This window comes from Embiotoca jacksoni, unplaced genomic scaffold, assembly GCF_022577435.1.
Source record: "Embiotoca jacksoni isolate LCO1_2020_lvr unplaced genomic scaffold, fEmbJac1.0.p SCAF_38, whole genome shotgun sequence".
NCBI lineage: Eukaryota > Metazoa > Chordata > Actinopteri > Embiotocidae > Embiotoca > Embiotoca jacksoni.
Genome location: NW_027185390.1, coordinates 2,277,629 through 2,301,172, shown reverse-complemented (window position 1 = coordinate 2,301,172; position 23,544 = coordinate 2,277,629). Strand labels below are relative to the sequence as shown.

The 23,544-nt window shown below is 50.9% G+C and overlaps 1 protein-coding gene across 1 annotated transcript in view; it reads right to left on the bottom strand.

The window, feature by feature from the left end:
* Positions 1-23,544, bottom strand: part of LOC138208451 (gamma-aminobutyric acid receptor subunit gamma-3-like) — a 53,206-nt gene that overhangs the window by 27,386 nt on the left and 2,276 nt on the right. Inside the window, exons 3-5 of the mRNA XM_069166320.1 lie at positions 13,672-13,739; positions 1,925-2,016; positions 1,359-1,490 (exon numbers count right to left, since the gene is read on the bottom strand). Of these exons, the coding sequence (XP_069022421.1) occupies positions 1,359-1,490; positions 1,925-2,016; positions 13,672-13,739 (292 nt within the window). The remainder of the gene's footprint in view (positions 1-1,358; positions 1,491-1,924; positions 2,017-13,671; positions 13,740-23,544) is intronic.

Here is a 23,544-nt window from a genome sequence, read left to right as displayed (position 1 = left end):
ACTCAAGAGAGCGAACCGAGATTTTACCAGCGAAGGCAAATACATCCCCCCCCTCCCTGGATTTGTTTGCCTCTCCGTGACAGTTCCTGCACCGCGCCGACTCAGCGGGAGCCGTGAATCCGTTCCTCCGAGGGGCCTCAAAAAAAAAAACAAGACGCCGGCGGCGGTCGGGGGGGGTTTTGGCCGTTTGGGCCGAGATCGCTCTCCAAATCTCGAATCTCGGACACGCAGGTGAAATTGGATCCTCGAGACAGAAAAAAAAAAGCTCACGTCGGAGCTGGAGCTTTCATGAAGCCAGATGCCACTCAAATTTAAAAAGGGGCCGTCCACTCGAATCGTGACCGTTTTTTTTTGTTGTTGTTGTTGTTGTTTTTTTTCTGAAGGCACAGGCTTTGTCATGAGGCCGCACACACACACACACACACACACACACACACACACACACACACACACACACACACACACACACACAATTCTCCCCCTCCCCTCCTCCCCGTGTGTCATTTGTTTACCACTGGGAAGCTGTCAGAAAGAAAGGAACAAAATGAACAGAAACACATGACATGTTGACGTGCCGGAAAAGCAGTTGTTATCCTATTTTTCGCCGAAGGTAACTGGAGGCTTTGTGGCGGAAGCTAAATATAGAAGTCAAAAGCTTAAATATAGAAGATGTCATATAGTCGGAAAAATGTTTTATCTGAACCAGACGAGGCCCAAATTCTTCTCTACGAAGGGCCAAAAATGTATCTGGAGGGAGGTCCGTGGGCCAAAAATACATGTTTAATACATTATACTTCGTTTAAGTGTAATATATTTTACAGAGAAATCTAAATTCTGATCCTGAAGTGAAATTTCACAATAACTGAAACTCTCCTTTTTTAAGTTGGGTAAAAGGAATTTGGCTACTTTTGCAGAAAGGACGGTCAAAAACAGTCATTTCGCCGATCGTTTGGACATTTTCTTTCTTCATCTTTGCCGGCAGCCCGAGATACGGATAATACGGAGGCTTGTGTAATTTAACAGAAAAAGCGAACAGCCCTTTGCCGCACGTTTGCCGCGAAACCCGCGTTATCCGCTTCGTAGCTGCATCAAATGTGCAATTTGTCGTCGTTGCATCGAGGATTTTCCAGCGTTTAAGGGATACAAAGAACGAGCTTGTCAAACGTCGCGGGCCAAAACAAAGACGCCGCTTGGATCTGCACCACGCATCTCTAAGCACGTCTGGTTTGGTCGCGCGGCGCCGCTCACATCTTTCTGCCCCCCACCCCCCTTTTTTTTTTTTTTAGCCCAAATCGGGGACGTCGTACACGTTCGGTCCGGACGCCTTTTCCGCTTCCGTGTTTTTTTTTGTTGTGTACCTCAGCGTGTAAAGTATTTTCCCGTTGTTCCAGATCCGGAGCAGCTGATTGGGCGTCGTTATCCAGTGAGAGTCGGCGTTCTTGGAGTTCCTGAAGATGGTGTCGGGCAGCCAGATCAGGCCGACCATATTGCTGATTGAACAAAGAAAGAAAGAAAGAAAGAAAGAAAGAGCAGAAGGTAAGAAACGCTGCCGTATTCCTTCCGATTTCTGTCGGAGCTGCTCCCCTTCCCAATAAGAGGATAATAAAATACTCAGGCGACTTGGGGTGGGGGGGTGAGGGGAGGTGAGGGGGGGGTGGGGGAGAAACAAAGCACATCAATCAATTTGTTCCATTAATTACAGGCCTCTTCCCGTGAGAGAGAAGAATATTGTTCTCAAATGAGATATTCACAGCGTGAAAATGCACCAACACAGTAGTTACTGCGGTTTAGAGACGGGAAAGAGTCACGGCGGGGTCCCTCAAAAACAAAGCTACATATGAAATAGTCCAAATAGCAACAGATATCGGTGTCGATCAAAAATTAAAAAGCTTCCTGTGCGTTTCGGTAAATCCTCCATAAATACCTGTTGAGGGTTAGAATCCGCATGCTGCTGCTGTTGTACCGCAGACGGGTGTCCACCCAAGTCTGGGCGAAGATAATATCGATCTGGTACTCCTGGGAAGAGAAAAGCGGAGTCAATACACCGAGCCGACGAGGCTTTTTTGTTGTTGTTGTTTTTTGTAGAGAAACTCTGGAGACGGAGAGAGAGAGAGAGAGAGAGACAGAGAGACACGTGCGGGACGCCGCCCGGGCGCTAAGCGGCCTCCGTCTCCGTCCTTCCGGGGGAGCAGATATAATGTGTTTGTTTGACCGCAAACGTGTCCACGTCAAAGGAAATACGAAAGCAGCGCAGCGAACCTCGGGATAGGTTTTATACGCTTTCGATATGGAAGTCAGATCGCCGCGTCTCCTTTTCCGTCACCTCGGCAGTGACTCCCTCTTCTGATTGCGAGAAGTTTCAGCGCGGAGAACACCGAATTTTCTTCAGGGTCCAGAAGAGAAACTTTTGATTTTTTTGATTTTTTTTTTTTGACGTCCGTCTTTTCAACACACCCTTTGTCGGTCAAACTGCCGCTTCCGTTCAGACGGCGTCGCGGAGGAAAAAGGAAGAAAAGCGGGGGGAAACGGCAAAACCTCTTGAGTGGCGGGTTATTAATACATCCGCCAATCTCCCCGATTTTGGGCCCGCGCGTGAAATCGAGCGGAGGCCGCGCGTTCCCCCCCCCCAGGGGACTCGCATCCACGCAGCGGCTGAAGGTAACCGGGCAAAATGCGGCCGACGGAGAGCGTCGCTCGTTGATCTTCAGTCTCTCTGCGGCTGAAATTAAGAAGCATTTGTCTTTAATTTGGACGCGAGGGATCCGCCGACAGCCGGCGACACACTCCCCCGAGCCTGCGCAATAATAAGGGCCGCTGTTGGTGCTTTAGTACAGCGAGTACTGTGATTGTTGCTGCGTGCGGTGTTGGCTGTTAGTGCTAAATACACAGTACAAAGCAGGTTTCACTCTCATTGCAAAGTCGGTGCTCGGATTCCCCGGACGTGTCGGCAAGACGTGTACGTGAGATTTGACCGCCATCTTAAGCAGGGAGCGCCGCGCACGTTACGGAAAAGCAGAAACCCTCCGCGGATTAAACCCTCTTTTAACAGCTCCGGCTCGGCCGAGGAACACCGGCGGCTCCGGCACGGCCGGCAGAAGGTCAGAACATCAGCCGGGAGCCGTCGATCGAACGCAAACAAGGCGGGCACCTCGGCGATAAGGTCAGGCCGCGGGAACTCTTTGGAGTAAAAAAAAAAAAAAACACACTGGCATTCAAGAGTATATTATGTCTCTGAGTGATGGTGTTTAGTGGAAAGGTGATGGAGGTTTAAGGGGAAAAGGTGCCGTTAGAGGAAGACTTTTCAGCGAAGGTCAGGTTTATTTTTAAACTTGTATCGTAGATGTGTTTCCCAAGAGTTGGCGTGGTGGCCGATAACGCTCATCTCGCGCCCCCCCCCCCCACCCCCACCCCCCCACCCCCCAAAAAAAATACAAGTTCCCGCGCAACGCCACCGACTGTCCCGACTCGTTCCGACCTTTGCTCGAAAAAGCAGACGGGCGAGACCCAACCTTCTTCGCGCGTCTCGTCGGGGGGACTCCCCGGTTCAAGACGGGTTCTTTTGGAGACGACGCCTACAAAGGCGAGGCACTGAAACGGGGTCCATTATTCATGAACATCAGGCGAAACGACGAAGGGGAGATATTTGACCGAAATTAACTCCGACCGCCCGCGTTTATCCTCCCGGGGATCCATTCCAAAAACCGGGAAACAAAAGAGAGCGTCCCGGCGAGGGGCGACGAGCGAACGGAAAGACCCCGCGGGTGAGCTCATCCGAAGTGACGCGTGTTGTATTTTCTGCAGAGTTGCCAGTCCGTTGTTTGGGGTGTAAATATTTTATCGTCGGTCTTAAAATATTCACAGTGCGATTAAACTCTTCCTCCCGTCCCCGCACGAGTTGCACACAGCGGGCGGCGGGTGCCGGAAGTGCCAGAAAAGCCTGGCGCGATCAAAAATGAATTATTCCTCCTGTGTATTGAGAGTTAAAATAACAATGAGAAGATGCAGATGACGGTCCCCTTGCAAAACTTTTGTACCATCACGTTCTATATATAGATATATATATATATATATCCACTTTAGATGTCTTTTGTCAAGTGGAAGCAGCCTAAAAGATGTCCACTACACACACACACACACACACACACACACACACACACTCTGGGAATCAGTAACCAAACAAAGGTGGCAAAAGTAAACAAATTCGGCCCGTGCGCTCTCTCTCTCTCTCTTCAGGAATGCAAATCCCGGTCAGAATCTGATAATATGAAATCCATTATTAAAGCCGAAAGGATGTTGACAGCAAAAAGCTCGCCTGACTGAAATTAATTAGCTCGGCTTTAACGACGTCAGAACAAATCGCTTCCTCCTTATCCGGCCTCATCATTTTTGCACAGGGGCAAGCTCGCTCCTCGCCAATTACAGATGTTCTCTGGGAGACATTTTCCCGCATTCGGCGTACCGAAACGCGTTTCCGGAGAGCGGGCCGACGGACGTTATCCGCACACGACTTGCGCGCTCACTCGGATTTTGAGCTGGATCTCCCCCGAGAGCCGGAACTGGGTCCGATCACCGTTTCAGACCCGCTGTCCTTAAAGGAGCGGAGCGAACAGCAGCGACGGGTTGACGTTCGTCAAATCAGGACGCGCCGAGAGCGTTTATCACTTATTCCTTCATTCAGCACCTTAAAGAAAGACGTTGAAGGACCGGGGCCGGTTGACGGTCGTATCATCGACACGCGGTCGTCGACCCGGTTTGAGGTCGCGAGAACATTTTTCCTTCCGTCTGTGACCTTCGGCCGCGACCTTCGTACTTGCGATTCGTTTTGACGGTTTTTGCTTTCGAATCGAAACGTTTCAATCTCGATTCAGTTCCTACCGAAGAACTTTGAATTCAAGTTTTGACAGCAATCGGAGTTGACTTCCGTCGGGAAGTTGACACTTCCTGCTTTATTTGGACTTGTCAGCTCAACGGCAACTCCGACGTAATCACCGATGTCTGATGATTCTGCAATGACCGGGGGTCGACATTCTCACTTTGTAGGCTTCGCACCGATACGGTAAAGGCCGTGGACGCACGTCTCGCGTCGCGAAATGCACAGTCGGCGCTTTACGTTTGGAACATCCGAAGCACATTTCTGCCGGAAACTTGTAACATCCTCCGCTGCCGATATCTCCGCTTCTCTCGTTCCACTTTTCTTGATGAACTTTTCCAGAAACGTCACCGGAGCCCGCCCTTTCAATATTTCACCACGCCGTCTCGCACTTTATGATATTACGCTCGGCGGAGAAGGGAGTCTCGAACATAAGCACAGATCACTGACTAATGTATTACTTCAGGCAAAACCGATGCCGCATAGTCGGTATAAATATTTATAAGGGAAATATGTATATCTCCCAGACCTTGGGAAATTGTTTGCCGGACTACATTTCGAATCCCTCAAGAAGAAGCGAAAAGACAAATACGAGGGAGCGTCGAAGTCACGTGTCCACCTCGTGCTCACAGAACACGCCCCCCCCCCCCCCACACCTCCTCTTCCCTCCCCCCTCCCCCTCCCTCCCTCCGACATACACACACACACACACCTCCGCTCCCCCTTTCTCCCTCAAATAAACACCATCGCCCAGAACGCCTCTCGCTGCCGCTTCTGTCCCGCGGGCGGCCTCGCGGCGGCGGACGGGAACGACGGTAAACACCGCCGCCGCTCGGGGGGGGGGGGGGGCGCGACGGTGAACTCGCGTCACGTTGCGTAATAAACCAAACTGCGCTCCACCCGAGGACACGGGTGGCATTCTGGAGATCGCCCCCTTTTGTCTCGTTCCTTCCCGAGGATCCAACAGAAAGACCTTTCGGAAGAAACGGAGGGAGTTTCATTTGCATACCTGGCGGTTTGCTCGCCGTCGGTTCGGGAGGTCCTTTCTGCACCAAACGCACCTCGCTGATCTTAAACAACCGACGTGCCCTTGAATCAGTGTCGACGCCTCCAAGGTTTTTTCAGCCCGCCGGAGGTGGCGAACTTTTTGCAGGTTTTAAGGAACGCAAACAGCTCGTAATTCACTTATTTACCGATTAAAGAGTTTCGCCTCAAATGCAAAAATGTCTCTATAGATTAACCCCGGGGGGAAATCAAGCGGAGGAAGGGAAGGGAAAAGAACGGAGGATTAAATTAGAAAGAAAACAGTGGAAGGTAACGCAATCTCGTAAGGGCCGGGAAACGGGACGAGGGGCAAAAATGCGAAGGGAAAGATTTAAGAGGAAAATAAGGACGGGCTGCGGGAAGGGAGGAGACGGATGCGAACAGGAGACGGTTTAGCGATCCCCGACTTTCTGCCGCGTCAGCTGATCGATAACTGCCGACTCGTCACGTTCAGACAAGTCACCGCGGTCACATTTAATAAAGACACGGAGTGACTCGTCTATATTTTCCCGCTGACATAATGCTGCCGCTGCAGGCTGCATATATACTGTCGTTCATTTTGTTTTTATTTTAGACAACGTGTCCGTAGTTGTGAAGGAGGAGGTCGGGGTGGACGGACGGGTAAACAACACTGGGACTTGACTACCGAGCGACGCTATTCAGCAGCACTCAAAAAAAACCACAAAAAAAACCACTGATTATGTTACGCAACGATGCATAAAATGTTTTTAACGTTTACGTATATTTAAGTTTCAACGCTAAGGACCCGCTTGCAAGTTGGAAAAGTAGGTGTAACGAGCGGAGCGATAACGGTGAACGTCTGCCCCGAGTGTCCTCGACTTTCAACAGGTGTCACCCATTTTTAAAAAGGTCACGGATGACAGTTCCGTTTTTATTTAATTGCTAGTGTCGCAGGGCCACGGAGGTTCCCCGTTCATCTCAGAGAATGTAATTAAGGCCGGCGAAGGCCATTTCATTTTTCCAAATGAACTTACGACACCGTCTGAACGCCGTGTCGGCGCGAGAGGCGACGAGCGGCGACCTTCCGCTCTGCAATCAGACAACCTTTTCTTGTGAATTTTCAGCCTCGGTCTCCCGGTGCCTAAATGAGTCACTTCATTGAAGGTCAAGCGTGTAAAAAAAAAAAAAAAAGAAAGAAAAACAACCCAAAACAAAACCACAACCCGACACGCACCAAATTTCCCATGCACACCCACGCACCGAGACGACATTAAAAAGCACTTTAAAGCGCCGTTTGACATCTGGAAAAAGCACAAATTCTCCCTCTGTGCTCGAGTACAAACAGAATTCTCAGCCCGAGTCCTCATTTTTCTCGGAATCACGCGAGCGAGTGTCTTTTTATTTGAAAAGGAAAGTCACATTTGTGCTGGAAGATTGCGAAGCGAAGCCCGGACGGTGTAAATTATGTCCAGACGGCAGGTTTAGCTTCAGAAACGTAGTCCACGCCGCCGCCGTCGCCCGGCAACGGCGTCGTTACGACCGAACCGGCGGGACGCCAGGCGACGCGGTGCACGCGGCTCACCGCCCGCCGCGACCCGCCGCGACCCGCCCGTTCCTCCTTCCCTAACCGGTGAACGTGCGGCCGTCTTTTCCCAGGCCAGAGACCGTCGGGACGTTCTCGCTCCGGACGTTCCTCGGCTTCTTCTCCTCCGCCGCCCCGTTCCCGCCGTTTATACTTAACGTTCGTCGGTCTACCGAGAGCACGAGCCGCTCCTTCCCGCCCGCTTCGTGTCCGCGCTTCGGGCGTCCCTCCCCGTTGTCGCCGCGCTCTCCACATCCGTTCGACGTGACCGCGAGCTGACCCGGGATCTCCTACGGGAGGAACCTTATGAGGTAAAAAAAAAAAAAAAAAAAAAAAAAAAAAAAAAAAAAAAATGACACGGAAAGCCAGCACAGCAACAGAAAGAAACAACAAAGACCTCCGACGTCGCGCTTATTGGAAGGGACGTTGTCAGGTTGAGCTCGCAGCACTCGCGTGTCCGCGGGACCTCCCGGTCTCCGCTCGTCTCCAGCCGGCTCCTCGGTAGCGTCGATGGAATCTACCTCCCGGCACCACTCGCGCTTCGGCACGGCCTCGCAGAGCAGCGAGCGCGGCGGCGGCGGCGGCGGCAGCGCTACAATAAACGCAACTCGTGAGTCGGGAGCAACTCGCCGAGGCAATTTCAGCACGGAGATGGTTATGGCAGCTATCGGGCTCGTTATCGGAGCAGATAACCGGGAGGGTCGGGGAAGCGGCCGCTAAATAAAGGGAATCAGACAGAACTGTATTTGTGGAGCTGAAGGTAATTTCCTGACGGGACTATTTTAATTCACGGTGTTGTTATAACCCCCTCCGGTCCAGCACCGGTGTTGTCTTTATGCAGCTGGACGGTTGGAGTGAGAAATCCAACAACGCTGTCTGAGAAGAAATGCTTTATATATCCGTTTATCGTTCTGTACAATTGATGCAGAAAGTACTTTTTCTTTTTTTTTTTAACGTGCAAAATATAGGAATCGAATGCATCGGACAGCCGCTACACGACCGACGCAGTAAGCTCAGAGCAAATAGCAGTTCCAACCGAAGCCTACGACAACACGTGGAAGCAGTCGAGTGTGTTTAATGAAGAAATCAGTTTTGAAGGCCATTAATTGACAACCTTGTCAATTCTCCCTGATTTATTACAGCGCTAAAAGAAATCTCTGTTCGGCAATCAGTTATTTATTTATTTAAACAACACAATGAGCCCAAATAGATCCACCAACATTATCAGCAGTGCGTAAAGGAGAAAAAAAAAAATGAGCAGCGGATACTTAACGGAAAATGAAAAGGGGAAGCGGAGGGAGGGAAACACAATGTTCCTTTTTTTTTTTTTTAAGCCCGAAGAGTCTCTTACGAAGAGGGTTGGAGCCTTTGATGTATGTTCGCCGCATGCGAGTGTTTATCGTACACAAATGGAGAGCTTGATACGCAGGAGTGTGTGTGTGTGTGTGTGTGTGTGTGTGTGTGTGTGTGTGTGTGTGTGTGATTGTGTGTGCGCGCTTGTTTGTGTTCCCTCAGTAAGTAAGTGTCCCTGCCACAGAAATAGCTTCCTCTGTGTTGTCTGAGTGGAGGGTCAGGAAATGTTCAGTCTCCACGGAGTCAATTATTCAGCGAGTCCGTCGGGCCGAGGGCGCACGCTTTTCCTCCATCCCGACGGGGTTCGAGTGCGCGCACGGGTTCTTTTTTTTTTCGTTCTCGGGGCCCAAGTGGAAAAGTGGAACCCGATATGGAACCCGATATCATAAATATAATAACACGTGAATAAACAGCTGCTTTGCTAAAGCCAGGAAAGGAAAGCAGCTCCCGTTTGTAAATGGTTATTGTTTAATCCCATATTTTGATGCCGAGAGTTCTGTCGTCAGGCTTCGGTCTTTCGCCTCACATCTTGGATTTGTTGTTGAAGTATGAGCTCATTTGAACGCTCGTTGAAATGAAACCACGCGAGACGTTTAAAAAAGGACGATTCAGCGGAGCCGATAAACAACTGCTTTACAGCTTTAACAATGTGTTGTTTTTTAAAAAAAAGTTGATTACGTCCTCCATGGTGTCAAACCTCCATCTTAAAAATGAAAAGTAGCATTAAATAAAAAATACTTCGGTGAAGGACAAGTGCCTCCAAATTGCACATAAGTACAGTAGTTGAGTAAATGTACTTAGTTACTTCTCACCGCTGGACATAATTCAATCTCGGTGTTTTCTGTTGGTCTTTGTAAAAAAAAACCTGAATTAAAATCATCCATCACTGCAGCGTCTCAGTTACCGGAAGCAGAAAAAAGACGACTTCACAGCACGAAGAAAACACGAGGAACAGAATCAATTGCGAACAGCCCGTCCTCACGCCGTCCCGATCCCCCCAGCTCCGCCTCTCAACGAACTGTCAAAATAATTACAGCGTCGATCGCTCGCCCGCTGTCGGCAGAAAACTGCGAACAGGATTTTTATTTATTTATTTATTTTTAAATGCTCCGTGAGTCGACGGCGCTCGATTCCCGCTCGGGTCAGAAATTAACATCCGTGTGCCGGGAAGGCCGAGGACAACCTGCCCCCTCCGTCTCCCGACTCGCCGTCCCTCTGTCAACCCGCACGCTCTTTTTGTTCTTTTTAATTAGGGGGACGACAGACGCGTCGGTCGGCGACAAAACGTCGGGCGCTCGAGCGTCGGCTGATTCGGTCAGCCCCGTCTTCGACCTCCATCCCGGACCTGGGCGGGTGCGGGTTTTGTGAGAGCAATAAAACGGGTCCCGAGCCAAAGAGGGAAAAAAAAGGTGTGAATGAGAAGTGATCAAAAGTGTGAAGGGGGAGGGAGGGGGAGAGGGGGTAGGGAGAAGGAGGGGGGGGGGGCGTTCAATCAGTTACACAGAACTTGTATTTCCGTGGGTTTATCAGCGCAAACAGTAAAAAGCACAAAGGAGAGATGTTCACACCTCGCAGATGAATAGATGCTTTCACATGCAGCAGCGCACGTCACACGTGCACGCTGCTGCTTTGTCTCCGACTTAGTAGAAAGACACACACACACACACACACACACACACACACACACACACACACACACTGTGCTGCTTTGAAATATTGCATCTGTCAAACAGGGACATTTTCTCTTGGCTCAGAATGACATGTCTTTCAAGATTATTCATGTAAACAGATTTATCTGGCCTAACGTAGACGTCTGCCCGGCGAGCGGACGGATCAGCCCTCCGCTCGCCGGGCGATCCTCAACTCGCGTGTCAGCGCGGGGAAATAAAAAAGGAAGAATAAAAAGCGAACGAGAATCCGTTTTTCTAAATATTTCGGTCGGTCTGCAATTAGTAAAGCGAAAGGATAACTTAGGCCGAGGACGATTATCGTTCCTTTCGACGTGCACTTATTTCTCAGGAACGTGTTCATGTTGCGCCGGCTCTGTTCTCTCCACTTCTGTCGCGGAGATTCGGGGGGGGGGGGGGGGGACAAGGAGAAAGTCCCGCGAAGTGTGAGCCCCCATTGGCTCGAGCGCCGACGGCGAGAACGTAGCGGGGACGCGGAAGCGCGTCCGTCTTTGTCAGTTAATCCGCCGGCTGTTACCTGACCCTCTCTCGGCGCCGGCGGTGAAAAGCACCGGCGCTCTCCGCTCGACTTTTAATGCGGCTAATGCCGTTTTAATCAGTCAGGCGCTCGTCGCAGCACGTCCTAAATTACCGCCGGCTTCATTCGGCGTTGCATCGTCCCGGCCGGTGGCCGTTGCCGTCGTGGCAAACGAGGAGGGATAATGTGTTTGGTTCAACGGCAGATGAGAAGCTTCCTGGAGTTTGGTCTGAGGACACTACGCCCCGCCCATCCCGAAAAAACGTATGGATTTTGTATTTCACTAGGGCCGTGGAACGGGAGCCTACGGAGCCGCGGGCTTTTTGGAGCCCGCCTCTGGTGGCCGTCGGCGGTATTGCAGTTTACGGCACTCATGCATCAGCGTGGCTTTTCAGACCCGATCTTTGTTGTCTGATCTAAAATCACAGAGTTGAAATATGTTTGAGGTGTTTTTTTTTTTTTATTATAATGCCGCTTTGTCGAACATTTAAAGGTAAACTGAGGTTTTGTTCTGACTTTTCCTTTTCACGCTTCGTCACAAAGCCCCCCGGCGTGTTCGGTCGAGTCACCTCCCCGCAGGGACGCCGCTCGCTCCCCGCGCCAGAAACATTTGAGTGGTTTTATCAGCCGTGTCAGCTGATTGATGTCTTTTGCAAGGAGCCATGTAATAAGCAGCGATCCTGCGGGAAGGAAGACATCACGGCAAAGTAAGCCCCTTCGCTGTTATCAAGCGCCTCCGATTCAACGGCTTAATCACCCCGCAGGGGCTTCAGCTGGAATAATGACCATTTCTCTATATGTCGTCCTTTTGTTGCACCAATCGCAGCGCATATAAGCGGGTGGATTCAATAAGAGCACACAACCCAATGCAATAGCTCCGGGACAGATCGGGTCTTCGTCACGATCGAGGTTTTTTTTTTTTTTTCAGGACATATTTTACACCGTCGTCGAGTGCCAACCCTCGAGGGTTCCAGTTCGTCGACCCTCGCTATTTACGGCCGACGTACGTTTTGGAAAATATCCGGTAAAGAGTGCCTTCGCGGAGGACTTTCACCGCGCAGATACATTCAATAATCACGTCTATTTAGAGTGGGTTTTTTTTGTTTTTTTTTATCTCGAGTGTCGAGGACCTCCGTTTACGTCTGCGGAGTCAAATTGCTTTCAAACGCACGAGGGATTTACGGGGGAATTATTTATCGTCTTCTGCTGCGTTTCCTTTTCACTCTCGACACCCCATCAGGGCTGCAGGAAGTCGCTGTGAATGCAGAGCATCTCCCAGCGCCGCCGGTCCACGTTCACCCCGCCGGGGAACGCGGCGGCTCGAATTGCGAAGAAGGTGAAGAAGTTGGACAGACGGGGGTCGATCGATACTAACACAAAACTTAAGGGTTCCCAAATGGGTCGGGACGAGAAGTTGTTCTTTCGTTTTTCCTGAAACAGACAGACATTGCTGGGATTCCGCTTCGGCCGCGGCTCAGTGATAGTTTCTGGAAATGCAAATGGCACTTAACGGCGTTAATACTGACGCGACGTGGTTAAACGTGCAGACAGTTGCACATAATGTAGCCAAATAACAGTGCGGTACATCGGTCTATGCGATAAATATATATTCTGTAATCTGATCCTGAATGCGTAGATGTAATCTTAACTCATAAAAAGTTGTAAGGCCGTGCTGACGCGCCAAAAAAAAAAGAAGTGTAAATTGCTTTTTATATCTGGAAGTATTTAATGTTGCCAGGCAACAGCTGCGACGAAACATCTGGCGATCTGCTAAGTTCGGAGATGAGACACTTTTCATTATCGCGTCTGGCTCAGTTAATGTTCGGGAGGCAATTCCTTTATCGCGGCAAAAAGCAAAATATTAGCTTCGAATTGACAGCGACCGAACGGTACCTCGGGAGTATGAATAATGAAAAGGCCGCAAGCCATTTAGTCCACCGAACCTCTCTCAAGGCCGTACGACGGGGCCGCGGGGCTTTCAGCGGGTCTCAAACGCGAGCTATTTTCTCGTTACCGCTCATCAAAGCTCTTTGTGTGTTTTATTGCGTCTGATCAGGCCCCTCCATAATGAAATATGCATCAATCCCACATCCCGGTCTTTTTTTTTTTTTTTTTTTTTCCCAAAACCATCCCTTCAAGTCCAACTTTGTTCTTGTAATTTCCACACTGGTGCAAAGGAAAAGAAAAAAAGATGCAGTTACTAAATAAAGAAAAGTGGATGAGAACGCAGCTCCTCTCCGCAGAGACACGAACCTCTGTCTGAGTGGATAGCAGAGAGAGAGAGAGAGAGAGAGAGAGCTTTTCAGAGCACCATTTCCACCGGCTCTTATTTTAAAACGCGCTCATTTGCTTAATCCGAGCTGATCCGCGGGACGGGAAGAAAAGAAAAAAAAAAAAAAAAAAAAAGCGTCCACACCTGTCTCACTTGGCCTCCGCCGCGAGAGAAACATCTGCGGCGGCCCACATGACCGGCAGATCCAGCAGGACGAATGACAGCAATCACGTTTGATGATGCTCACGGCCGGCAGAGCGGATAAATGTGCGTGCGTGTGTGTGCGTGTGTGTGTGTGTGTGTGTGTGTGTGTGTGTGTGTGTGTGTGTGTGTGTGTGCGTGCGCGTGCGTGGAAATAGGAAGAGGGATAATGCCGCGACTCACCATATCGATGGATGACACGGGCCCGATGCTGTTGACGTATATGCCCACATCGATGACAGTCGGTTTCTCTGCAAGGAGGCAGAAGGAAGACAAGTGAGGACACGTTGCACATATCGGAGGCGGGACACGTGAGATTTATTTGTCATTTGTCAGGCCTCTCATCCCGCATCGTGTCCGGACGCCTCGACACTCGAACGTATAACCAAGTTAAAAAACAACGCTTATCATCCTTCACCGTGTCACCTCCGTAAATAAAATCAATTTACTTGTTTTGTCCCCCCCCCCCCCCGCCCCGGAGAAGAAAGATTTACGTGTTTTGAAAAGCAGAAGAAGGAAAAAAAAAACAAAAAAAAGCTCCACTGTGCTTTCTGGAGCAGCTCCTGTGTTGCCATGGCAATTAATAGCATTTCCAGTCAGTATGTAGGATCTTGGCAAATCTTTTGCTCGGCATCAACGTTAGAGTTGATTAGAGGATAAAAAAAATTTAAAAAATTTAACAAAAAACACAAACCAAAAGAAAAACCTGCAGCATCAGAAATTGTGGAAGGTCACCAGAGCAGTTTTTTTTTTTTTTGTAACACAGTAAAAACAGAAAAAAAAAAAAAAAAATACTAATAAAATAGTGTCTGACAACAAAGCCGATGCAAATAAGCTCGTGGGAAAAAAGCAGGAAAAATGGTTCATGTTAGAGAACAAACATTTCATGAAAAATTCATATGTGATTCAGCAGCCTGGCTTTGTTTGTTTTGGCTTGTTTTATTTGTTTGCGTTTAACCCACATGTGCTGAACTCATTTGAAGTTTCATTAAAAAAAGAAAAAAAAAAAAGAAAAAGGTCTCTCCGACGTGAACCTCCGCGTCCTCGGAAGACGCAAACGTTTCCCGAGGACGCGCTCGGTGTCCCTCGCCCGGCGCTGACCAGGTCACTTTGACACGTTGACCCGGCCCGGCCGTCACGAATGCACCTGCGCTTTCCCTGCAACGCCGAGTCGGCGCGTCTGCCGTGTAAAAAGGTTCCGTAGTGACGTCAGCGTGCAGACGCAGTCGAGTAAAATGCAACCGGGCGTCTGCTCGCCGGCGGGTCGCCTCCCAATCACTAAGCCGTTCCTCCCAAAGTGTCCTCCGGGCAAAACGCTCGAACCCCGTAGAATCGACCGAGCTAAAAGTGAGAACTCGTGACCGCTGGTTTTGGAGTACTTCCATGCACTTAAGTGCGTTTATGGGTAATTTTAAAATACCCAGCAAGCTCCACAATTTGAATAATTGCAGTTTCTTTTTCTTTTTTTTGAAGTGTCCACCACTGGAGTGAGGTATAAGCTATCGGCAGGTCGTAACCTCCTCCGTCCAGCGGGCTCGTTTTTTAAAAAGGCATTTTTGACAAAAAAAAAACTATTTCGAGGGCTAATTTGTGGTACTGCGATCAACACTTGAAGGTAAAAAAGAAATGAACAGAGAACAAAATGTTGTTGGTTTCAGTCACAGACTTGATTTGAGTTTGTATTTTGCAACATTCGCGGTAAAGTTTGTTTCATCAAATCACTTCCCGTTTGCACGCGTTCCAAATCACCGACACGCAGGAAACCTCGGCACGCTGCGAGGCTGCGAGCAATGATTTGTTTTATCGTCAGTACGTACGAGAGCTCGATTTTACGACGTCGTGGCACAACGCGGCGACACCGATCGTACCGACCGTCCGGAAAACATCGCTTCGTTACAGCTTCGTTTAAACAACCCTTTAAAGGCCCAAATAGGTCAAATACTTCTATATACTCCAACATCGGGGTTCGGACACGACGGCTCGTCACAGCCGACGACGTTCCTCCGGAATATTTTCACTTTTGAACGGGCTCCATCGTGCAGCTTTCTCCTCTGTTCTGAGAGCTCGTCGTGCCGACTTTCATCCCGGAGAAGGACACATTTGGTACGGAGAGGAGCTGAAGACACCCACCTATCCGTCCCGTCTGTCTCTCAAGCCGATTTACTTCTCCTCACGGAGAAACCGTGATCCAGCGGGGCCGGATGACTTCTCCTTCATCCTCTTCATGTTGCTCATCGTCCTCCTCCTCATCCTCCTCCTCCTTCCTCTTCATCGCGCTTTTGAGAGAAGCACGACAGGCCCCAACCGTATTACCGAATTACCCCGCGGGCCTGGAATTAAGAAGAAAGGCCTCCGAAGCCGGCTCGGCCCGGCTGGCGACGGATCTCGCGTCCGCACGTAGACGCGCTCGTATCCTGGCCGACCGTCGGACTCCCGTACGCTCGGCATTCAGGGAGCAGCGGGCGGGGAATACCGCGGGGAATACCGCGGGGAATACCGCAGGGCTTAGCGGGCTGTCAATGTAAATACGCGGTTGTCATTGTAACCGCGGCAACGCAAGTCCTCCAGTTTACCTCCAGTTTTTCCTGAAACGTAACTAAAACTGAAACCTTTCGGTTTTCATCGAAGGGAAGTTTATTATTTTTACACACACACACACACACACACACACACACACACACACACACACACACACACGTGCGTGCGTACAAAAATGTTGATTACCGGAAATGTCAGAACTGTTGAGGAGCGCCAGACACAAACACAAACAGAGCCAAAGGACCCGGCCGATTTAGATGAGAATCTCTGTAAAGCGAGTTTTAACGGGATTGATCCGAGGAATTTGTTTGGTAATGGATTTATCGATTTCGCATTTCAGCCAAATGTCAAGGCACACCTCGGCCTCCGTCTGCAGCGTCCCGTCACGCCGCCGGAGAACCGCTCCAGACGTTGTAGTTTTCCCACACCCGCGGCGTAATGTTTGTTCACGGAGTTTAAACTAAGCCGCGTCGCTGCGACGAACGCGCCGGGTGAAAACGAACGACGGAAATAGAACGGGAGCTCACCAGAGCGGCAGAAAGTAGGAAAGGAAAAAGGTGGCCGGTTTAAAGGCTTTGCCGAAAATCCATTTTTTTTTTTTCATGCACTTTTGAGCCGGCTTCTTCCCTTCAGCTGCTCAGTTTCAAGTCTTTGCCCGACATCTGTAACCTCGGAGCAGCTCCGGGCCGCAAGGCCGAGCCGCCGGGCTCCCGCCGGGTCAAATAAAGGAAACGTAGGAAGTGGACTACTTCTCGGCCGTAGACACTCGCTCATTTTGATCGAAGAGAGATCTGAGATGACATCGGGCGCTCCTCGGGTCGTGGTAAAAAGTGACAAATTGCCTTTTGTGAACGCGTAACAAAAAAAGAAATTAAAAAAAAAAAAAAAAAAAAAAAAAAGTAATTCAAGTCTTAATGAAATCACTTCGGGATCAGACGGATATCGACCGGCCGCGTAGGTGTGTATCCAGCGCTTGTGTATTTGCGGTCGGCTGCGTAGGTGTGCGGGGTGGGAGGGGGTGAGGGGGGGGGGGGGGCGGAGGGCGTCCTGTACTCGACCAGATGGTGTCCAGCTCCCTGAACCGAACGGAGTAGATCCGGGAAGGGAAGGTATTTCTCCACCGTCGGAGGTTTTAATGAGAACCGAGCGGAGGGAAAGATCTCACGGTTTATGAATCGCCACCGGGCAATAACTCAGCAAGGAAAAAAAAAAACAGGGGCAAGAGGCAGGGGCAGGCCCGGTACGCAGACGTTACGAATTATCTCTCAATTACCGCGAATATTTAGAGGAGAATGAAACAACCGCAACGAGCTTTCCCTTTTCTGTGGTGTTATTTTGTCAGCGGAGCGATTTGACACTTTGTCCAAGACGCAAATGCATGGGGCGGGGGGGCAAAAACAAAAAAAAATCTAATAAAGGCTTCTTTTTTTTTTGGCCCCGCTCGGAGAACTCCCAGCACGCGGAATGTAAACGGAATAAATGTATAATTAATGGGCGCCGCGGCAACGACGGGAGACCGCCCGGCACCTGCAAAGTGTAAAAAGCAGCATCGCGGAAAACCTGCAATCGGACGGCTCGCCGACTTCCCTTCCTCACCTCCGTCTCGGAGAAGAAAACCACGACGGGGGGGCTTTGCATTTGGCGCCGCCGCGTCTGTGCTGCCGTTTGTCGCAAAGCCCTCGAGTGATAATACGACTCGAAGCGGGTGAAGTGGAGGCGAAAACATTTCTAATTAAATTTTAAATCGAATCAAGTTGTCCTGTTTGCTGGTTATTGTGGCGGCGGTTAGGAAAACACCGCTCGCAAAAAAGACTGCAAGCAAGCAAACACGCGGCAGATGCCGTCTGGTGAAATTGCCACTGGAGTTTAATCCGCACCAGCCAATCAGAATCCAGAATCTGGAACGACTTTGACAGAATGAAACGTAACACACCGCTCGCTGTTGCATTGCTTTCCGTGTCACCGGAGACCATTTTAACGGACGGTTTCCGCGCGGTGACGACACTCGACGTCACCGCCGCGCCGCGTTTGTGGATTTGTTTTGATTTGGACACTCGAATGCTTCCGAGCCGCTGCGGCGAACAAACGAGCGCCACCGAAAGCAGAGATAGAAGTTTGTTCTGCACTTATTCGGCTCATTTTGAAGTCGGCGTTTGAAATCTTCCATTAGATGTAGAAACGAAGGTGGTGGAGGGGGGGTGGGGGACAACAACCCCGCAGCTCTAATGAAACGGGTCCATCTCATTTGCAGTCCGCCGCAGCTGCAACAAACAAGCGGCCGCATCTTTTCAAATCGCCGGCGCTTCGGCGGTGAGCGGAGCGGACGCGGGAGACACACGCACGCGGAAATGGATTTAATGGCGAGGCCGCACCGGGACGGGGAAAGTGTCAGCCGCGATCCAAACCCGGCTCGCTCTCATTAAACCACCTGACGCGCTTCGCTCCGGCTATCAGGCCGCCGCTTTCGGGCCCCCCCCGCCCACCCACCACCGCGATCGCCCGGCCGTTCCGTCGCGGTTTCTCATCAAGTCGGGGCGCGCCGGAGGAACGAAAGCCGAGGCTCCGCCGGGCTCCCCGGCCCCCCTTCGGCCGGGATGAATTAAACATTTTCGGGGAAGGCAAAATTCCCGGTCGAGGCCTCCTCCGGGCGCGGCGTGCGTTTATTAAAAAAAAAAAAAAAAAAAAATCTCATTTGCAAATATCTCTCGTCGAGCGCGCTCGTTTTCGGTCGGCAGGGTCGCTCCCTATTTTGAAGCGCTGAAGCGGTAAAGGAGTTACATAACAAGGAATAATACTCATTCATTTGCGGATTTATGCGGGAAGGTGCCGGAACACGTAACGAGATCATCTTATCGGTAACGACGAGCTGTTACGATCACGCCTGCCCGCCAACGCGGAAGCAGACACGGCGACGAAACGTCCCACGTGCGGCGGAAACATCTGACCGGGTGAGAGAAATTGTTTAAAATAACCCTTGGACTCCTCCCCCGCTTTCCTACCGGGATATTCCCGAAGCGACAGGTGTTCAGGTGTGTTTTCCAACTCGCGGGTTGATTTCCCCCTCCCCCGCCCCACTACTTCCCAGTTGCTCATGAACGCTGCATTCGGTGGTCGGTCCTGCACCTCCTCCGTTGCGTCTCATTTGCATCATAGAACTCGTAAAAGGTTACAACATCTGCCGGTGTGTGTGTGTGTGTGTGTGAGTGTGTAGGCGGCAGGCGCGCGCACACACACACACACACACACACACACTCAAGCGCACGCCCACTCCTAACCCGCAGGTGACTGTCGACTCGGCTAACCCGGCCACCTAAGATGCGAGGCGAAGCATTTGCCAGGGCTAGAAACTCCTCTTCATCTCGTGAAATGTCACCGGACCCGAAATATTGAGGAGGCTCATGTGATAATTGTCCTTTCAGCCGGTGCGGCGTCGCCGCGGCGACGATCGAGAGGAGGAGGCCCGCCGGGGCCCGAGGCGGCCTCAAAGCCTCGTTGCTGCGTTTTTGCGGTTCTCCCGTAATGCGACCGTCCAGAAACTCCCTCTTTGCTCCGGGACTCCTCCCCCGTAGCAGGAAGTAACGCATCGAAAAAGTGCGCGCCTGCCGCCTACACACACACACACACACACACACACACACACACACACACACACACACACACACACACACACACACACACACACAGCAGCTCAATTAAAACTTCCGGATGCTCCCATTAACTCCTGAGTGAAGGCCCGGCGGTTATAGTTTGGGGTTAATCGACGGATCATTAAACTCGCGTCCCTCTTGTTCGAAAGACACGCTGTTTAATTTCATCTTTATTATTGCAGTTATTGTTTTTTTTTTATTTTTTTATTTTTTTGGTATTATTTCCCGCCCACATTCCCGGCTGATTTTGATCCAGCTGGGAAGCCGCAATAATGAAAACGATACCCCGGGAAGGAAATATTAAGGCAATTCATTAACTGTATCTAATCATTTGAACGTAACGCCATTGAAAAGCATTTCAGTCGGAAAATTGGCAATTACCAAAGAGCGCGGCGCGGCTTTTCCGTCTTTGATGAGGTTCGGGGCTGCGTCTCGTCGTCCTTCGAGCGGACCTTTCCCACGCCGCCGTCCTCCGATTTGGCCTCCCTCCTGAACACGTCGCCAGTTCAACCCCTCCTTGTGGCGAGCTCCATATTTTGGCCCGGTAAGGTGAAAAGGTCGCCGGGTGAACACGTGTCGCCGGGCCCAACTCCACGGCAGCAGCCGGTGAGATATTTCGGTCGGCTTTGATTCTTCTTCTTCTTCTTCTTCTTCACATTTGACTCGTTTCTGTGAGGTGAGCACGGAGGTGACGGGTGAAGCAGCGCTCGCACCGTCCCCACGTCACCTCCGAACTTGAAAAGCGCCCCTCCGGGGGGCTCGGATCGAGCACAGCGGCGTCGCTTCCCTTCTGCTCGGGTTTGTTTGTTTTTTACTTCCCTTAAAAGCTGCACGTCGCAGCATCTGAGAAGAAGACAAACACCTCCCGGCTATTTCGGGAACGTAGACTCGGTCTGAGCTTTTCTCGGCGAACGACGTGAAGTTGTTTTTTTTTTTTCTTTTTTCCTCGAGTCTCATTTCCGCCGGTTTTTTTTGCTCTTTTACGAGACGGAGGACGAGTCTAAGTCCTTCGTCAAACGTCGTACGACGTCCGCGGAGACGAGCGGATTCGGCCGACGGCCCGTCCTCCGCTCCCGCCGAGCGATTGAACCTGACGCGGCTTCCGAATCGGATCTACGGGATTTTAATACGCGGGCAGAAAAAAGTGGGTCAAAACTTCTGCCGAAAACTCCGGAATCCGAGTTACGTGCCGGGGCGCGTAAGACGTGTGGGCGGGTTGACGGCGGAGACAAGAAAAAGAGGACGCGTGATTGGTTGAGAGAGAGAGAGAGAGAGAGAGAGAGAGAGAGATGGAAACAGAGGAGGTGCAGAGAGAGAGAGAGAGAGCATGAGAGTGAGAGAGTGAGAGAGTGAGAGAGAGTGAGAGAGAGAGAGTGGGAATGAGAGTGAGAGAGAATGAGAGTGAGAGAGTGAGAGAGAGTGAGAGAGTGAGAGAGAGTGAGGAAAACAGCTGCAAACCACCAGTGTGTGAGCAGCTTGGGTTTCTATTTCCGACACCTGTTTTTTATCTGCGTCCGTCTGAAGTCCGTCGCCTCACCGACGCTCAAAAGCGACTCCCTGGTTACAGCTGCACACGCAGAAAGCTCCTATTCATATGCCCCCCCCCCCTCCCCTTCCTCTCCCCCCCTCCCCCCTCCAGCAGACTTAATTGTTAACCTCAGACATATTCAGGGAGGCGACGATGGCGGACGCGATGGCGGACGCGATAGCGGCGACGCGGTCAGTCAGCGCAGATCGATAGCTCGTTAGCGACGGACAATTACAGCCTTTCAGTCGCGCCCGCGAGCCGCAACCGGATTACGCGGCCGGCCGTATCGGGAAGCCGTCGGTCAGCGCGGATTTGAACGCAGGCGGGAAGCGAAGTCGTCGCACCCGATGCGGGAGGGCAGAGACGGCAGCGGGACGGATTAAGCTGTTGACGAGGGATCGGGGTTTTCTGTGGAGGTGAACGGGATCGTTTGTCTCTTGTGTGTTAAGGCCTTCGCACAGGATCACCCAGATCTCCCCCAGATCTCCCCCAGATCTCCCCCAGATCTCCCCCAGATCTCCCCCAGATCTCCCCCACTGATCTCGCTGTCGGCCCGAAAGGAAAGTGACACAATAGGGACACGGAAGCATCTCATCTTCGTCCGAGGCGAACTGCTTCTCATCGGTTGAGGTGAGCCTCAACACTCGTTGAGCTCCGGGGGGGAAAATGTAGGTCGCTTTTCTTTTCTGGTTTTTTTGTTTTCCTTTTGTCTTCCCGAGCGGACCAGTCACCCACTTTATACGAAGATTACACTCGCTGCTGACTTTACAGGAGCGGAAGCGACGGGAGGAAAACAAACAGGGGCGCTGAGATAATAACCCTGTTCTGCCGCCGGGTCCCGGATCCCCGCCTCGCCGCTGTCGGACCGAAGTCGACTCTAATTCGGAGTTCGGAGGGAAAAAAAAACAAAACAAGTCGAAACCGAGGGAGATCAAATGGGAACAATAAGGTTGCCGTGACGTCGGTTGAAGGGAAGCGTAGCTGCCGGCGGTCGCGCCAACAGGAAGTTGTGTGTGTGTGTGTGTGTGTGTGTGTGTGTGTGTGTGTGTGTGTGTGTGTGTGTGTGTGTGTGTGTGTGTGTGTGTGTGTGTGTGTGTGAAGAGGAAGGCTTTGATTTAGGCAAAATCCAGGTGTATCTGGGAGATGAGCCACACTGTTCTCCCTTCAGTAGTCTCTCTGAGTGTACTTGTTATAGTGTGTGTGTGTGTGTGTGTGTGTGTGTGTGTGTGTGTGTGTGTGTGTGCGTGTGCGTACACGTGTGTGTTTGTTAGATATTCATCGCAGCAGTTTTCGACTGAACCCACTCTTTTTTTTTTTTTTGTTACGATGACTTAAATGTCCCAGATCTGTCTTTGACTCAGCGTCATCTCCGAGTGCGTTTGTCTGAGTGCGTTTCCCCGCACGCGCACACACACGCACACACACACACACACACACACACACACACACACACACACACACACACACACACACACGCCCACCTGCTCGCGCCGCCTCGCATTATCCTACGAAGACATTAACATTTCATGGACGACACCGAGGTTTGTCAACTGGATCTCATCAAAATTGCACCCGAAATTACGGCAGCGGAGCTGGAGGGAGATTTCCCCCCCCCACCCCCACCCCCACCCCACCCGTCCTGCGGAGGGAAGGAACTGGACCGAAATTGCCACCGGGCCGTCGCCCCGTGAGAGCCGGTTGCCGGGTCACTTTAAATCGCCCGGGAAGCGCAAAGACGCGATCGATCTGGAGACGCGCGTTCCCGCCGGAGTCTCGAGGACACTTTTCACACGGCGGGGGGGGAAAGTAGCGGCACGTCGGTCCGTCTCCAATATTTCAAATTCATACTCAAGTACCGTTTATTGCACAGTTTGGACTCGGTGGTTACTTTTCAAATACAGATTTGAAGACGTAAAAAGATTTTTGATACGCGCGACATTGGACAGTCGTCCAAAAAAAAACGTTGAAGAAAACGGAAGCTCAGACCTAAAAAAAAATAACATAAGATCATTGTTTCCCGTCTCCCTTTGACCCTTCGGAGGGGCCCGTTTAGGCAGAAATGACTTTTGTTCGAGAAACTTTGGAAGGACGACTTGAGTTTCCTCTTCACCGTTTCAGTGACGAAAAGGAAATATCAGAGGCAGCTACAGGAAGGACATGGACTTCAAAAAAAAAACACAGAAAAAGTGCAGAGCAGTTTCCAAATGGTTTCCACGTATCAGATTGCTGATTGTAAATTGGCTGTAAAAGCAAAATGGGAATGGAGGGGGGGGGGGGGGGGGTGAGTTTTCCCCACAGAGGAGACGGACTCTAATGAAGAGATGCCTCAGTTTAAATTAAGCA